This window comes from Phasianus colchicus, chromosome 22 (assembly GCF_987193195.1).
Source record: "Phasianus colchicus chromosome 22, bPhaCol1.hap1.1, whole genome shotgun sequence".
Taxonomy (NCBI): Eukaryota; Metazoa; Chordata; class Aves; order Galliformes; family Phasianidae; genus Phasianus; species Phasianus colchicus.
This window is the reverse complement of record NC_143457.1, coordinates 4,449,093-4,466,535: the sequence shown is the minus strand read 5'-3', so window position 1 is coordinate 4,466,535 and position 17,443 is coordinate 4,449,093. Positions and strand designations below refer to the sequence as shown.

Sequence of the window (17,443 nt, the reverse complement as noted above, 5' to 3'; positions counted from 1 at the left end):
ATTAAGTACTATGGAGAGCTGTGCTGGACAAAGCCAGGCTATCATGTGCACAACTAAATGAGTCTGGGGAGGGAAGGAGAATAACCAGAGGAGGTCACACAGCACACAGCTCCCTTCCCAGCCTCAGTTAAGGATGTTAACCAGTCAGAGCTCAGCACTGGTGCAGTCTCTGCCTGCTGAAGACAAGTTACAGAAATTAACTAGGCAGTTCCCTATTGGGCCACAGGAAAAGATTAAGCCCTACGCAAACAGAGGCACGGTTTGGATCTGGGTCTTCCACTTTGCTTCTGCAAAATATTCTGGTGTAGAGTCACCGTGCAGCTGTAGCACTCTGCGTGTCACACAGGAAGAGCTTTCCTCAGGTTTGCAGAGCCAGCAGCAAGGAAACTTGCCTTGCAAACCCCAGGAAGGCTCAGGAGTGCAGTACAGCTGCTTTAATCTGGAGTTTTCTACCAACTGCCAGGGACAAACAAGCTATGAAGTTCTGCAGGTGGAGCTTAGCCGTCTATAAATAAGAGCACAGTTTGATCTTTGGCTCTGCTGAGGCTGGAGGGCTGCCAAACGTTTCTGGAAACTTGGAAGGAACAGAACAGGAACAAATATGATAAAATGAGCTGCGACTGACAATGATTTATAGAGTTAATGATCATTATTCTGTACTCACAGGGTCTGCACTTTCAGAGTCATGTTTCACTTCTCAATAAACTTCGCTTTTTCTTATTTGTAAGGTTTTATTCCCATCATTTAACGTTGATCAAAACCCCTGAGCTGCAGCAGCTCTGACATTCTCCGCATAGTGCAGCTGATGGAAAACACAAGGAGAGTGAAAAATACTCTGCACAGAAAAAGAGGAGTTGGCAGTGCACAATTCAACCGCTCTACGGAAAGAATGTGTGCAGAGAACACGGGGAAGAGCAGTATGAGTACAAACACACCAAACACAGGGCAGAGCACTTGAGGTATTTGTTCCAGCAGTCCTGCCCCAAACAAAATGCCCTGTGGTGACAAGATGACCGACAGCCTTATTAGGAAGCTGTGTTCTCAGCTTTTTTTACTCATCCTCTCCTTTGCTGTGCTGCTCTGCTGGCACACGATCCTCTTCCACTCCACCACTTCAGGCACTCTCCTAACCACAAAGGCTCTTTGTTGGATTTCAGAATAAGCCTGCTTCAAGACGGTTATGCAGCCCTGCCTACCCTCCTCTAGCTCTTACAGAACAGCGTGTCTAAGGGGAGACTTGCTTTTGCACACCACAGCCTAATTACTGACCTACAAAGTAACATTTCTCCGTTTTCACAGGTTTTGCACACCGTGTGCAATGTGCTAAGGAGGCACATCTCCTTACGGGTTACATCTCACACAAACCCACTGCGTTAAACACATTCAACATCAGCATTAACATGCAAAATATTTTTAGGCCGCGATCCAAGTGAACTTCACTTTTCAGTTCAGCACTTTTCTACTGATGGGCAGCAACAAATGCACAAGCATTTCTCTGCTCACAATCAGGCACGTGAGTGCTAGCTTAAGCCAAAGGTGTGACAAACTGGACTCCAAACGCTGCCAGAAAACGCAGCTTTTGCAAGAGATGCAGCAAATATTGCTATTTAGCCCGCAGGAATAAGAACCTGTTTGCTTACAAGCTGCCAGCAGCTTAACAATCGACTGCTTGCTCCCAACTTCATGTGATTTATTGTTGTTTACAAGCCTACCAAACACTTTTATAAGCACAGTTGCATTATATCATACCTATAAAAATTAAGCCAGCAGCAAACTCACAACCGCAGCAATTAAACTGCAGAACAAACCAACCACAAGGAGAAGCACCTTTGCTTTCTTAATTCCTGCACAGATACCATCTCCCCCAAAATTCCAGAAAAAGATAACCTCAAACCAATATCCCAGAGGGTATGCAGCTACCTGCAAGTGCTATAGAGAAGAACCAGCACTGGATGGCTGCAAATCCCCCAGCAATTTCAGCTCCCAACCATGAGAACGTAACACTGCACTGGATATTTTCCCCAAATCCATCACATTATTTCAGATGTGTCTTTGGAGAAGATGGCTGCACTGTTTTCAGCAGAGTTTTGGGGCCTGACAGCTTCTACATACTTCAGTGTAAATAGTGATGGTGTGATCCCACCTTTCATCTTATCTTCTTTTGTTCTGCCCTTTGTCAAAGGCTCATTCATCAAGAACTACGTCAGTAAACAATTTCTAATATCTCATATGAGGGGGAAGGAGGGACTTAACCTCTGTGCAGGGGAGACCCTGCTATCTAACCTTCCTTTCGCCAGCCTGTGCTGGCACTGTAAGCCTCCTCCAATACCAGCAGGTCCGAATCAGGGACAATAGGTAATTGTTTTTCACCTCCTGTCCTACTTCAATTAATGAACCGGGCCAGTCTGCCTGGAGGTGAAAGCAGAAGTTAAACTGAGAGCCCAGAGGTTTTCCAGCTGTTCTCCTACCCTACAGGGCCCTCACAAAGTCACTCAACCTTCTCCCCTCCTACTCCTCGTGTAAGGAGGATCCTCATGAATCTCTGGAAACTGAGTGAGGATCCACTAACTCAGATTCGTGCAAAACTTTATCCTGTGTGACAAATGATTTCCCTTATTTGCCATAAAAATAACTTAAAAAAAAATGAAAGAAGAAAAGGAACACGAACTATAAGGCTGAAGGGAATATAATTCATTTCCCTACCACTTCATCTTCAGTCCAACACTTCTCAATCAGTTTGGGCACAGGCTTCTTCACCAAGCGCTGCAGGGCTTTTCCAGCATCGTAGTTACTTTCATGTAGCTAAAAAATAAAGACAAACAGAACATTCAGTGGAATTAGCAGGGATCTGATATAGGAGAAAAACACTCAAAGGGGCCACATGAGATGTTCTGCACCTCATTATTTCTACTGTTGATATATGAACTGAAATTTAAACAACCTGAAGGTAATTAGCATTTTATTAGCAGAAGAGACAGCATTAAAACAAGTATGTTTTCCTCTTCCTTCCTGGAGTTCTCCCAGATGATATTTGAGGCCGCTGAAGATTTTTGGTTGACTTTTAAAAACGTATCTTTTACATCAGAAACCCCAAGGAAATCTTAGAAAGCTCCACCACGTTGCTTCCCAAAAGAAGCTGCCTTTTATGCAGCAGCGTTTTGTTTAGATCAGTGTAGCCAACTGGAAGGACCAACACACAGGAGGGATTACAAGTCAAGTTTACCATCCAGAAAGCTCTTCTGACAGATTTGTATCGCGTTGCAAAGACCAACGTGTGGTTGAAAGACATATATGGAAAAGAAACGATAGCTACAGATGAGTACAGGAGTACATAAAGGCAACAAGGGATGTCTAAGCTGACATTACCATTTCAGATGGTCACAGCCTACAGCGTCCCTTATTTTCCACCATAAAGTAGATATCTATTTGATCAAACGCTGTCTGAAGCAGACAGCAGGCATTTAAATCAGGGTGAAGTAGAAAAAACAACCACACACTGGGGGAAAAAACATTCAGCAATGAACCATGAGAATCTCCAGCTCTGAACCTGTGATAGAAAACACATCGCAGGCTCCTGATTTATTGCCTGTCCTATCCTCCAAGTGCAGTGGGATTTAAGAAACCCGGAGGACAAGTCAGGAGCCTGCTCTATGTCTTCTGAAAGTGATCTGAAAGAAAAAGACACATTGCTGGGATGACAGAAACCGAGTTATCTCCCCCCACCCAGAAGAATGATTTGCATGCAAACTTCCCTATAAAGACAAGCTAATTCTTCTAACCAAGGTGCACATCAAAGTTATTGACCCACAGACTTTTACAGACCCTGAAAAATGTATTCACAATATGGGTAACCAAAATATGATTCCATACATTGATTACCTCCCGCTATTATTCTTGCCCAGAATTTATTCCCAGCCCTTTGCATCCCACTCTTCAAAAGCATCCGTGCTGCTATTCCTGCAGCCCACTGCTCTCAGGAAACATTTCAACAAGCACAGCTCCTGAACTTTTCCCAAGACTGGAGAACTGAACAGGGATGGAGAGATAATTACTGAACAGTGAGGAGCTATTAACTACTTTGTCACTATTAATGCAGCTACACCAAAAAAAAAATCTCATTTTTCTCACGCCGAAAGGCTCAAATCTTAGACCTGAATTCTGCTTCAATTAGAAATAGCATGGGATTGCTTTCTTACTGCTGCTCACTTCAGCTTCCTGTACCTCAGCCAATTCAGAAATAGTGATGGTGAACATCTGACAGCACTTGGAGCCCCCCCACCCAGGGCCACCTCCAAGCAATACCAGCATGATCTCTTATTTCCCTTTGTTTCAGCTTCCGTGGGGCACAAGAACTCTTCCACACCAAATCTTCATACTGAATTGCAGTGGTGTGGGTCAGAGGCTCCTGAAAGCTGCAATAAGTAAATTATTCAAACTAATTACCATCAAGTCTAGGTGATTCCTATCAAGAAAAGACTTGTGAATCAGGATGGATAGGAGGGGGAAAAGCAAATCACTGACCCTACGAGGTTTTTATTTTATTCAGACTAATAACAACAATTAATTTCCACTGAAAACCAGTTTTGAACAGTTGTCACAGGAAATAATGTCTGAGAAAGGTGTGAGCACTGACTCTGAAGGCCACTATACAAAAGCTGCAGAAGGAACGAAGCCAAATGGCAACTTAGTTCACTGGGAGGACACACACACAGCAAAATATGGGCATGATGAACGTATGCAAAATGCTTCCTTAAGCAGAACCCCCCAGTTCTGAGGCACGGAGCAGAACTCAGCAGCTGAGCATGGCTCTGCAGCTGTGGGAACAAAGCACATCTGTGCAGTGCCCACTTCTGCACCCTGCCTCGTCCGCTCACACCGCTGCAGGCTTTTATTAGCTGGTACAACTGTTAACACCCTTTTTTATTGAGAAGCTGAACGCTATTTTATTGCAAAAAAAAAAAAAAAAAGAGCCATAAGTGGGCAGGAAATTTCCCAGGCTGCAGTGCCCATCTCACACCAGGCACTGCAGTCTGCTGCAATGCTTTGCAAAGCGGTGGCATTGTGGCACACGATTGTCCCTGTTACTTGGTCAGCATCTCAGCGTTCTGCCCACGGGTGCCACAGAACAGACTGTGCCATTCTGCAGAGCCCATCCATCTGCAGTACAGAGCACACTAGGAATTACTTTTCCTTGTGAAGTCTCTATGTTATATTGGAAATAACAGCTCATTTATTCTATTTGCTGTGAAATTTCAGTTCCGAGTAATTTTGTGCTCCTTTGTAACACCTGCAAGCTGAGTTTCCAGAAAACAACTCAATAAACAACCCCTCCTGAACACCTGAAAGAGGCCCAAAGCCACACAGGACAGCAGTCAGCTGCAAAAGCAGAAGCATCCTCCTGCATGCACAGCTCCTGGTGGTGGGATGGACGCCTCGTCAGCTGCAGCAAGGAATCAATTAGTACACTGTGTGCTGTACTCTGCACAGACTGGCTCACATCTTCCAGTAACAGTAGGAACAGCTCTTGAACTGATAAGGTGCTCTCACCTCCAGCAGGTCACCGAGGCGTTCAGAATTTGCTTATACTTGAGGGACTTCTTCTAAAGAAAGTTACGTGCTTCTAAGAATGAAAGGTCACTGCTGGGCAAAGCCCTCTGACAGCGATATGGAATGTGGGCTTAGAACAAACAGCTGCATTTGGTTGCCTGAACATTCTTCTCTGACTACCAGTTGAAGTCAGGCTCACATTTGGAGCTGAGACCAGTGCTGCACTGAGACTGGTGCCTGGTAATATAATGGGAACAAGGAAGAAAACAAGATCAGAATCATTTCCTACATACTCGAGCATTTGATTTGGCACCTGTACAACTTGTACTCCGTGCAGCAGATCCAACCATACACAGCATCATGGAGGGACCAGCTGCCAGAAGTCACTTCATGGCACACCAGGGCCACCAGCAGCACATCCCATCGCCAGCCAATGCCTGAAAGTCCTTAATGGAGCCCACTGCCTCCAAACCCACTGCCACAGGTGACATTTCCCAGTGTACAGAGCATCCCAACAAACAAGCTACCAGCACTGGCTCCATGCAATTGGAGCAGGGATGTACCCCTGCATAAGCCCCAGTGATAAGAGCAGACAGCCAACACACAGCACAAATATTCAAACAACACTATTTTAAACAGCTTTTATAACCTTTTTTTTTTTTAGCCTCCTGTGGTATGCACTACCTACCTGAAGACACAAAAATAAGTCTTTTCTATAAAGCATGCACTGATTTTTTTCCTCATCTTCACTCCAGCACTGGGAACACATCCATCCCAACATCAGGGGGATTGTTTGCTTTGCCAGCTCACCTTGCAAATGCTTTTTTCCCAGCACGCGCCACCACCTCAAAGATTTTTCACCTTGGAAATTCAGCAGCGTTGATAACAGTGCTTCTGTTCCCTCCCCCTCAAAACACACACAGCGATGCCAAAGCCTCTGTGTATCCAGGAGGGGATCTTCACTCTGCCAGCAGCACCTCCCTGAAAATGTGACTTTTACAGAGGGGAAAAATGCTTTAGGAAGCACCAGGACAATGCAGCAAAAGGAGACGTACATTTCTGGGCAAGAGCCAGAGTTAAATCTGCTCCTTTCAGCCTCGCTGACGGATCCTTCTCTGCTGATTGCCTTTGGTCATTTCATATATATAAGCGCTTTATTGGCAAGCAACTCGAACATATAAATAACAGCTAATGATGACTGCCTATGGTTTAATTAACTTCTGGTTGAACTTGTCAAGTATTGCTATAAACACAAGATTACCATCCTGTCACCAAGAGAATTACTGTTTTCAGTGTTAAAAATCTGCCATCTGAATTTCGAAGCGCTGTGCCGTAATGTATGTACACAACTGCAACAAAAGGAATCAGCACCAACGCACTCACACCTTAAAACACAAAATAAAGCCATTTCTGCATCGCTGGACCAGATTTTAGATTAAAGACATTCTGAAAATGCACATATCCTGAAAGCCCATTTATATTCCAACAGCCATTAAACAACTCTGGATCACAGGGAAGCCTTATTAGCATCAGAGCTGCACATTACCACAAGGCTTCAAGTTTCCACCGCCGCCTCTCAGCTCAGCTGCCACTTTCTGTCTGTGTGATGTTGCAAATAAATTCTCCTTTTGGCATGGCTCAGCTGTCAGGCACCTCTGTTCAGTAATGAACCCATGAATTACATCTTGCAGCTCTGACATCTCTGGTCTCGCTCATCAAAATATTGTTCTTCAATTGTAATTTATAACTTAATTTAAATGTCCCTTTTACTGTGACCTTTTTAGATCAGAATGGCATTGCATCTGGCAGCTTCTCCTTCGGCAAGGCATCCCATTGCAATTACAGTCATTATGATCCCCGTTGAAAAGCCCATCTGAGTTAGGCTGCATTCATGCTACAATATTAAATAATTGCAGTCCATTAAGTATAACGTTAGATTCCAGAGGCCTCTTCTCCAAGGAAAAATTGCTACCATACAGTAATACTCTATTGCTGAGCTGCTTTCAAATAAACCCAGAGCAGCCAATAAGGCAGAAGGGATTGTTCAGGCAGAACACATCTGTGGGGATGCAGACCTGTCCCCCCTTTCCAGGGCAGCGTGAGAAGTCAGGGATCCTCAGCAGCCACGCACAAATCATCACTCATTGATCACAGACACAAAGCCTGACCTGCACACACGAGGTAAATGCTACCAATGTTGCAAGAGCATTTTCAGCCTCGAGTCATACAGTTGAGTCGAAAGAAATTTTTCACTGCTGTCAAGCAGGAAACGGCAGCAGAATTGCAAAGGAGAACAGTATTTGTCTGGTACTGCGTGGAAATATTTACATAACAGCCTGACTTAAGCACCACCATCTACGCAGGCTTCAGAACGCTGTGATTATTAACGAGGGATTCACTCCTCTCACTGAAGCAGACAGCGGTCAGGATGCGCAGCTCTGTGCAGCCACAGCCAGCTTAACAAGGTAGGAAATAAAGAGGAGAGAAACAAAAAAAGGCAACGAGGAAAGAGGAAAGGATGTCTGCTTTGTGGTTTGAGCAGCCAGACCCGGACAAAGAACTACTCTGTGGGGGCTCCCTCTGGTGCCCAAGGACAACAGAAGCCAGGAGCCCCCAGGTTCCCAACCTCCCCCTGCAGCCCAGGGACCCTGCTTGGCCATCCATGGTGCCACCCCAGCTCTGGGATTTTACATGGACTTTTTCCCTAAGTGCAAGGCTAAGGATGAGCATAACTCACACACCAGAGGGGCTGTGATCCCAGCACACCAGGCACTGCACAGCATCACCCCAGCAGCTGGGAACACAGACTCATCCAAAAGAAAAACTAATAATAAGAAGAAATGCTAACATGTATTTAAGTAATTTTTAATGCTTTCAACCTTGTCTGTAGTTAATGAACAAGAAAATCTTGTCCAAGGGCAAGTTAAAGCAGGGAGTAATTTGTCTGGGTGACATCTTGCTTCGAACTGTATTTCCTACCACTGATATTACACTGTCACATTTGTCACTCACAGTGACATGCTCCCATGTAACACAGTGTTACGAGAAGTCAGAACAACATTATTAGCAAAGAGATCTGCACAGCACCAGCTGATGATTGCTTCATCTTCCTTCCACGCAGCAGGACACAAACCCAGGTGCTGGTCCCTTCCTACCCTATGAGCATAGAGCTGCTGGATCTTTGATTTTCCCAGTAAATAACATGCACTGAGAAATGACACAAACTCTGACTCATTCCTAGGGACAGTTCACATAATGATATTCCCAGTTGTTTTTCTAGGGCCCATAGAACTGATTCCCTCACTTCTCCCTGCTCTAATGCCACTCATTTCCCCACCACAGGAGTACAGCACAGGGACAGAGGACCCATAGCATCAGGAGACAAGCCAGGCTGAGCTGCCCAAAGCCATGGAGCATGTGATGTGTGCCCCCAGTCACAGCAGCAGTGAAGGCAGAACCCTGAGAATGAATTATGACCTGGAACTCTGCATGACAGGTGGGCCATGCTACATGTATGTGTTCAGAGACATTGATCCACAAGTAAAACTTACTGGCATCACAGCTGGGCACTTAAAAAACCAATTCCACAACGTTTTCTTCCTCGTACAGTGGAGAACCAAGCAGCACTAGATGCTTTCCCACAACAAACACATCATTAGGGTAAGGCCATGCACTTGCAAACACTGAGCAAAATAAGACAATTAATTAAACTGGCCTGACATAGAAAGGGGATGATTGCTAAGGAGTTCCTCATTTCAGTTAGTGTGGAACTGACAAAGCAATTGGCTCACTAAGTGCTGGCCATCCTGCATGATTTTCAGTGATCCCCACAGATATCACATGCAGATGGGGTTCTTGGGGGCTTCATGATGGTGCTGTGATGCTATGATGGGTGATGCCTACCTGCACTCCCAGTCCAGAAGGACTAAAGGAGACAAAATGCATTACTACAGAGTATTAATTATAAAACTTTCACACCAACCATGCTGGCTCTGAGAATACAATACGTTGCCACAGTGACTCAAAGCAAGGCTTGGGAAAAACTCAAATTACCATTTCCATTTCACTTATTTAGGAGGGTTCTGGCTCAAAGCAATGTGGTTCTGCAGATCTCAAGGTAAAAGGAACTGAGAAGTTATTAAAAAAAAAGTTTCCATCACCTAACATTTCACTAATAAAAATGGTTTCATGCATTATTAGTTCAATTCTGAAACAGGAAAACAAGAAGTTCACAGAATATGCACCTTAGGTGACTAATATATTAGGGTTCAGTAGATCAAAAAAATTATTTATGAGTATAAATAAAAGATAAATACACACGTTATAAAGTCTGTATTCAGCTGCCTGGTCTATGGCTGTGCAATAAAAAAGCCCCCACTCTTGATACCAAAAAATCCAAGTCAAAGACTTCCAGGACCTGCCACGTCCTCCACCTGGTGTGACCACCAGCACCCACCAGGAGGGCAACAAACCCCAAAGGAAAACCTCCTCCCCAAGGGCTACAAAACCCCAACAGCCAAACCAGAGAGCAGGAGTTGGAGCCTACCTGGAACATTAAGAATCATCACCTCAACGAGCTGATATGTACACATATACATTGCACTGTGCCTTCCATGATCTTCATTTCTATCTGCTATAATTAATGATAAATCATTCCAGGGGCTACTGCAGCTGTTATTACAGAAATAAAACACTACCAAAGTAGCTTGTCAAGATTGATTTATATGAAGTGCTGCTCTGAAGTTTATTGGATTTCCATAATAAGAAATCATGCCGTATCAATTTGTTTCCATTAATCTGCTGGGTTACACACCATAATTTCTAAACAAAAACACAACTTAGTGCAGGGTAATTTTCTCAGAAGTTATTTATCAGATAAATCTGATGCTTGTTTTAAAGAGAACAGAAAGACAGAAGAGGTACCATTTTGTCAGAACAACAAATTGCCCACCTAAACCATTCTGTTGGCAAAAGAGTGGACTGAGCAATCACTGACTTCCATAAACATTCTCACCCATAGGAAAGCATTTCTCCAGAAAACTTTAATGTGAGGAAGGAGAGGTAATAACAACACTTGTGCACAGACCACAAGCAGGATTAAATCAAACATCACACAAGCCTAAGGACTTTGCTGTTCAGGTTACCATGAGATGACTAGAAAACCACTACAGGGTGAGCCTTAAAGCCTTGCTGCTATAAGATGTGATGTGTGAGGGAAGTCATAATAGAGTCAAAAGAATTCTGCCAAAAGACAATCTAGCTTCTTAAATGAGTTACACTGCGAGTCTGTGTAATGCTTTTACTTCAGAAGTGTGAAACTCTCCCCCACTCCTGAGATGAATCAGCACTGATTTTCTAAAATAGACGTGCACCAGAAATACAGAGAGAAAAGGATCGGAAGAACAGAAATAAAATCTATCAGGATGAATGGAAGACTCAGATGAAGAAGTCTACAAGTACAACTACAGCTCCACAGCTCCCAAGGGATTAAGGGGGCTAATTAAACTCGATAGTGAAGCAGTGAAGTTAAATGAATTTTCTGCAGTAGTCTTTTATTATAGATGACAAGGGGAAAGAAATTCCAATTCCAAAAGCTCTTTGATGATTATTGGCCTTAACAGAGATTTGAGTCTCTAAGAAGGATGTCAGGGAACAACTCAGAATGCTTGGGAGCAGTAAGCCACCAGAACCAGATGGCACCCATCCCAAGGGGAAGGAAGGAAACAAAATGTAAAGCAGATGAGAAACTGAAGAGGAGGCAGAATACAGACTTAACAGCAATTCCTCTCAACCAGCAGCACAATCTCTAACACGCTGGTTGTCTCAAGGAGCAAAGGACTGAGATTTATGTATTTGTCTCAGTTCTGAAGTGCACTCTGAAGAAATAACACTTGACTCTGCAGATCTAGAAGTGAGAACAAAAAAGCATTTAATTGGGGTACAAAAATTCATCTTAGATTTCAGCTGGTTACACACGAGTGTATTGACTGTATTTAAATAATCCTGCAGAATAAGAATTAAAGTGCTGCTGCCTTTTATGAACACTACAGAAGTTATTTTAGATCTCAATTCTCTTCCACCCTCATCTGTTACAAGAAACCAAACTGATGCACTCCACGAAATGCATGCAATTAAATGCAAACGGAAATAAAATCTAAACAAAGCAAGTGTTTTTGGTAAGCTAATCTTACACAAGCAATGATATTCACATTAAGAATGCAGCATTTTAACAAGAGTGTGGATACTGAGTTCTGAACACCTAATCACAGACCCAACATCCTCATCATGGACCTGAGCACCTGGCTGCTGGTGTACAGCTTGCACAGAATGCCTTGTTTTAATGTTCTGAATACAAGTCTCGTGTACTGAGATGCTTTACTGAAAGAAGCAGTAAAGAATATTTAACAGCAGTGATTAATTTGATATATTCAGCTCCACTCACTTGAATAAAAGCGAAGACCAACATGCTTACAATACCCTTTCTCTAAACAAACAGATTATTTGGTCTTTCTTGCAATGATCATCACTCAATTCCTGATGGGCATCACACCTGTCTGCAAGCTTTTAAGAATCTTATAAATTAACAGCTAAAGTGATGCAACTGTAAATAATTAAACCCCAGCAAATAGAGACATACATAACAGCGTGGTACTTAACATCAGCCACTATGCAGGAGGACAGCATCATGGGGTTTGGTTGGTATCACTAGGTGCTTTATTTTCATCTAATTAAAATAATTTATTTGAGCCACAGACATTGTGAGCAAGGTGACATATGAGTCACAGTGCTGGACACCGAGACAGAATATGCTTCAAACTATTTTTAGGAAAGGATGGCTTTAAAAACAAATCTGAAGCCACACATCATATCCTCCCTTGGCACTTCCACAAAAAACACGCTGAACCGAAGCTGCTCCCAGCCCCACCAGCTGTACACAGGCTCTGTACATTTCCATTGCCACTGCCTTTAAAATGCTCTACAGATTTAGGTAGAAACTCATTAAGCAACAGGCACATCCCATCCTCTCCACAGTTTTCACAAGTGGATGTGATGAGAGATGTAGCCCTTAACCATGAAAACAGGACAGATTTCAGCTGGCCAAGCCCAAGATAAGGAAAAAATCTCTTACAGTGAGGGGGGGAGGCACTGGAAGAGGTTGCCCAGAGATGTGGTTGATGCCCCCTCCCTGGAGACTTTCAAAGTGAGGCTGATTAAGACCCTGGGCAACCTGATGGGGCTGTGCTATCCCTGTTCATTGCAGGGCAGTTGGACTAGATGGCTTCAGAGGCCCCTTCCAACTCCGAGGATTCTATGATTCTGTGAAATAACCTTCGTTCTCCTACAGCTAAAAGCTGGGCTGAATGAACAACAGCCAGGGCAAGGGTCAGCTGGGTGAGCAGCCACTCAGCTGTTGTAATTGGCTCCAGTGGCTTCCCATAATGAACATCCACATGTTCATCTTAAAAGTTTGTCACCGTAGGTTAAGGTCTTTGAAATGTAGCTTGCCTTTGAAAAAAGTTCAGTGTTAAGCCAATATCATACTCATATTGTGATCCCCAAATCTACTTTAGCCACTAAAGATTTCATGCATTACTTGCTTAAAGTATTCAAGAAATAAATGGGAAGACTGCTCTTCCTGACAGGAGCTCTGTATACTTACTGTATTGAGTGCATTAAGGGTAGTGTCATCACGGGAGGCTGCAACACAACCATCTTCTGTGGATCCTCCATCACACATGCCTGCAAAAGCTGCCATGCTCCTTTATAGTTCGAGGGGAAAAAAAATTGAAATTTTATTCAGCTTCTGTCTGATGTACATGTCATGCAATACACAAGCAGTATATTTACACCTTAAATCACAAATTTCAAGGCCTTGACATACTGCAGAAACAATTAAGTAAAGTAAAACGAGGCATCACACGAACACTGCCATTTGGTATGCAGATCCATGTCACCTCAGTGTAGGAAATAACTCCAATGTAAAGTGGGTTATATTAATTAAAGAATCTCCACTGCACTAGCACCACGGACTGATTAGAATTATGAGAGATAGAGGCTATAGGCATGAGGGCATGGTCTTGCCAAAGACAGCAAACTTGCTATTGCTAATTTAGTTGTATTATGTTATGAAGCAGACTTCAATTGCACGTTCTTGACATCTCTACATTCTTGCAAATGAATAACAACTCATTTACTCACAATTCTGAATTATGAGGCCCACTAGCATTAGAAGTCTGATATTTATGTGGTAAATCTAGCAGGCATGTCAGAGGTCTGCATACGACTGAAACACAAATTAAGGCTCATTCAAAAAAAAAAAAAAAAACCTTTGAGGGATCCTATCTATGCTGTCACAGTTAATCCACAATTAGCAGTTGTGCTATAGCATGTGTTTTCACCAGCATGCTGCACATGCTGCTGGCTGTGGGTTTACAATCCACAAGTCACAGCCAACAGCAAGATTCTGTGTTGGCCGATCACCAAACCAGCACATCCTTGTATTGCACAGTTAACATCCACACTGAACCAAAATCTAACAAAAAGGAACGGCCACAGTCAACTGCTGCAGAGATGTGGCAGCCCACACGTCCATCCTAAAGACATGGGAATCTCTTGGCTGTAATTACCTTGCTGCCCTAAGATACATAAGTAAGTCACAGTCGTTGACTCCTGGCATCCACACAAGTTCTTCATGCTGTGTCACTGTGTCACCATCTGGGGAAGGAAAGGGCTGCAGATCAGGAAGCTTAGCCTGGGAGAAAAAAAAAAGAGTTCATACAGACATTACAGTTGTTAACACTGTGTGTCACATATGTAGTCCTTGCTATACAAAACTCAAATGCTGTTTGACAATTCACTGGGAACGACAGCTTTGTCTTGTCCAAAAGGTGCTGTTGCAACTCTGCTTGCCAGGGTCCAAGGTACCAACATGAAATAAGGCAAGAACGTGGCTCCCATGTGTTTTATTTTAATACCTCAGTCAAAAATACGCCACACATCTGATGTGGAGTTGAAAACAAAGTCCTCAGTAAATTAACAAGAACTCAAAGTGAAAAAGAAATTCTGTGAAAGTGAGATAGCTCAGTGAAACGAACTCTGCCACTAAGCATTTACACTGCATGCAGAGACCCAATTAGCATCTTTAGTCATCTACTGCAATGGGATGAGATAGCTGAGAGCCTCCTCAGAAACAGCTTTTAAGCCCTATAATTACCTCCTATACTTACAGCACTAAACATATTTGAAAAGCAACATTTACACGTAACCAGTAATTACAAGTCACAGGTTCAGATGTCTTTCATGTTCTGCTCTTTAATCTGTACTTTATTTTACTTCTTCCTTGGGCAAGTGGGCACGTCGCTGACCTTCTCTTCTGGAAGAGACTCATTACAAGCAAGCATTATAGCAGCACGAGGCTGATTTCTGAGAGCTCTGCATGCTGGCAACTGCCTTCCAGCACCAAGGTGCTTCCACCAACACCTGCTCATCCTTCTGTGCCCTTGGAACAAGCTGAACATAGAGATGCTCCTAAGAGAGACTTCCTTGTGAACACCTCTGGTTAGCTGCTAGCCAGAGGTTTTCTTAGAACACTGAATGGAGATCCACCACCCCTCTCCTCCCCTTCACAAAACTTGGATCAACACAGCTCTCTGAAGCCTTTACGTGCATCCCTACCTGCTGGCATGATATGAGCTTAAGGTATCTGCATGCTGTGTGTCAAAAGGAGCAGCCCCCTACCCTCTGCACCACCACGTAAGGAGAAGGAAGGCAGAACCCACTCCTAGGACCTCAGGTTTGGTTATGGATGCTTCTGGATCTGCACATACGAAGCCAAATCCAACCACTGCTACCTTGAAGATTAAACTTCTTGCTAAGGAACAGCTGAAGAACCTCCTGGAGGTGACATCACCCAGCAACACTCAGAACAGGAATAAAACAAGTATGGAAGTTTAAAAAACTGAGCCAGCAGAAGTATTCTGTATCAGTGGACCTTCCTTCTACATATTTTTCCATCCATACCTGCACCTGATAATTACACCTCACAGCACGCCTGATTGCTACCTGCCAAAATATTACACAATTTGAAATCAGAGTCGTTTTGGAGGTATCGTTTACAGCACTCTTGTTATGACTAATGAAAATAATAATACAGATTCAATTGCCAAGAACTCTTCTCCTCTTACAAAGCACCCTGGAGGATGTCACATGAGTTCTACAAACGTTTCCTATCAACAGTTGTTAAACAAGATTGAAAATGAACGCTAAACATGGGGATGCAGAAATACAGCACTTGGACAGTACCTTTTTTTTTTTTTATAATTACATAAAAAGTTTCTGAGAAATACAAGTAAGATATAAAATGTGGCTTTCTATTGAGTGTGCATGTAAGTGACACATGGCAGCGACCCCCCAGAATCGCCATGCCTCCCAGCTGAAAAGAATTTAGGCTCTTCTACATCCAAATGATGAGGTGGGCAGCAGCAAACCTCCTGCCTGAAAGGAGAAGGCAACAGAACAGTGCTGCTAGCACGTGGGGCTTGTTTAGAAAGAGGTCTATCCCTGGCAGCTGCCACACTGCTCTCTTTAAATACACAACGGTCCCACTGAGTTCTGTGCTGAAGCACCACGGTTGCTCGATCTCTGCTGGACATGCAAACAAAGGAAGGGAGCATGCACAGGCTGCAAACAAAAGCACAGGTCAAGGAGGAGATGCAAAGCCACAGGCAGCCCTGCACGGAGCACAGCCACACACACAGAAGGGAGAACAAATGCACAGGGAATTCTGCACTAGGGAAGCTCTAACAACGGGCACGCCTGTGTCCTGTGTTGATAGATGGACACATGCAGGTGTATCTCAACACACTCATGGTTCAGGAAAATCTTCAGCAGGTTTAAAGTCTCCCAAGCCTGTAAATTCATCATGTGTTTCTCAAAAACCTGCTCTCTCTTTATTCACTTCTAATACTTCATTTTGTTCTCCGCTGACTCCAGAGAACTTCAAATGTCACAGGCAGCATTCTCCTCACTCAACTATTTTACTGTGCAATGAAAATTAAAAGAACTACTTTGAATATAATTAGAAACCAATACTAAAACATTCTTCAGTAATTTACTAACATAGTGCTTGGTGAAAGTTAGCTGAGAATGCATTCACTCCTATCTCCATGATGTGCCCACGAAAGCTGCTTTCTGCTGCCTTTTCTTCCTACCTTCCAGCAGCTATTTAGATTCCTTCAATCGGATTCTGGAATCGATCCAACAACACTTTCACTAGTTAAAAAAAAAACATATAAGTAGCAACATTTGACATTGAATAATCTCGTTAGCTAAGGAGTTCTGAGGAACTCATGATTAATCTCAGAAGCTCGTTGTCTCTGAGTGTATGCAATTCTAAGTGAGTGTGCACTGAACAGGGTGAGTGCCTAGCAGCATGTCCTGCAGCTATTCAAGTACAAACAAAATCCCTTACCTGATGACTGGGTCCAACTCTGATTTCACCTTGGGTACTGTTTAGCCTCCTAATATAAAAAGAAAAACCAGTAATGAGAAAGAATTATGATTAATGAAACCTGGGATAATGGCCTGCATTTCTGTCATTGTACTTCCAATGCAAATGGAAAAGAAGCAAAAATAATACATTCTTTAGAAAGGAAAAAAAAAAAAGATATACTCAGGGACATGACAGGCCTCACTGCAAATGGCAAACAGCAACAGGACAAATCTGGAACTTTTAGTCCAACTGTTAGGACAGGATGGAGGTAACTCCCAAGCACGACGTGAAACCACAGCAGCAGGAAAGCATCGGGCAGTGATGCTGCAATACACATCTCCTCCTTTTCTGATGTTTCCATGCAATATAGAAATAACACTGATATCAGAGAGCCTCTACAAGCCT

At 43.3% G+C, this 17,443-nt stretch overlaps 1 protein-coding gene across 5 annotated transcripts in view; it reads right to left on the bottom strand.

The window, feature by feature from the left end:
* The window catches only part of RERE (arginine-glutamic acid dipeptide repeats), a 167,013-nt gene that overhangs the window by 53,237 nt on the left and 96,333 nt on the right, over nucleotides 1–17,443 (bottom strand). For all 5 annotated transcript variants that reach the window (XM_031613497.2, XM_090123046.1, XM_031613499.2 and 2 more), the window contains 4 exons: nucleotides 17,018–17,066; nucleotides 14,175–14,299; nucleotides 13,208–13,307; nucleotides 2,704–2,802 (listed from right to left, as the gene is read on the bottom strand). In XM_031613497.2, the coding sequence (XP_031469357.1) occupies nucleotides 2,704–2,802; nucleotides 13,208–13,307; nucleotides 14,175–14,299; nucleotides 17,018–17,066 (373 nt within the window). The remainder of the gene's footprint in view (nucleotides 1–2,703; nucleotides 2,803–13,207; nucleotides 13,308–14,174; nucleotides 14,300–17,017; nucleotides 17,067–17,443) is intronic.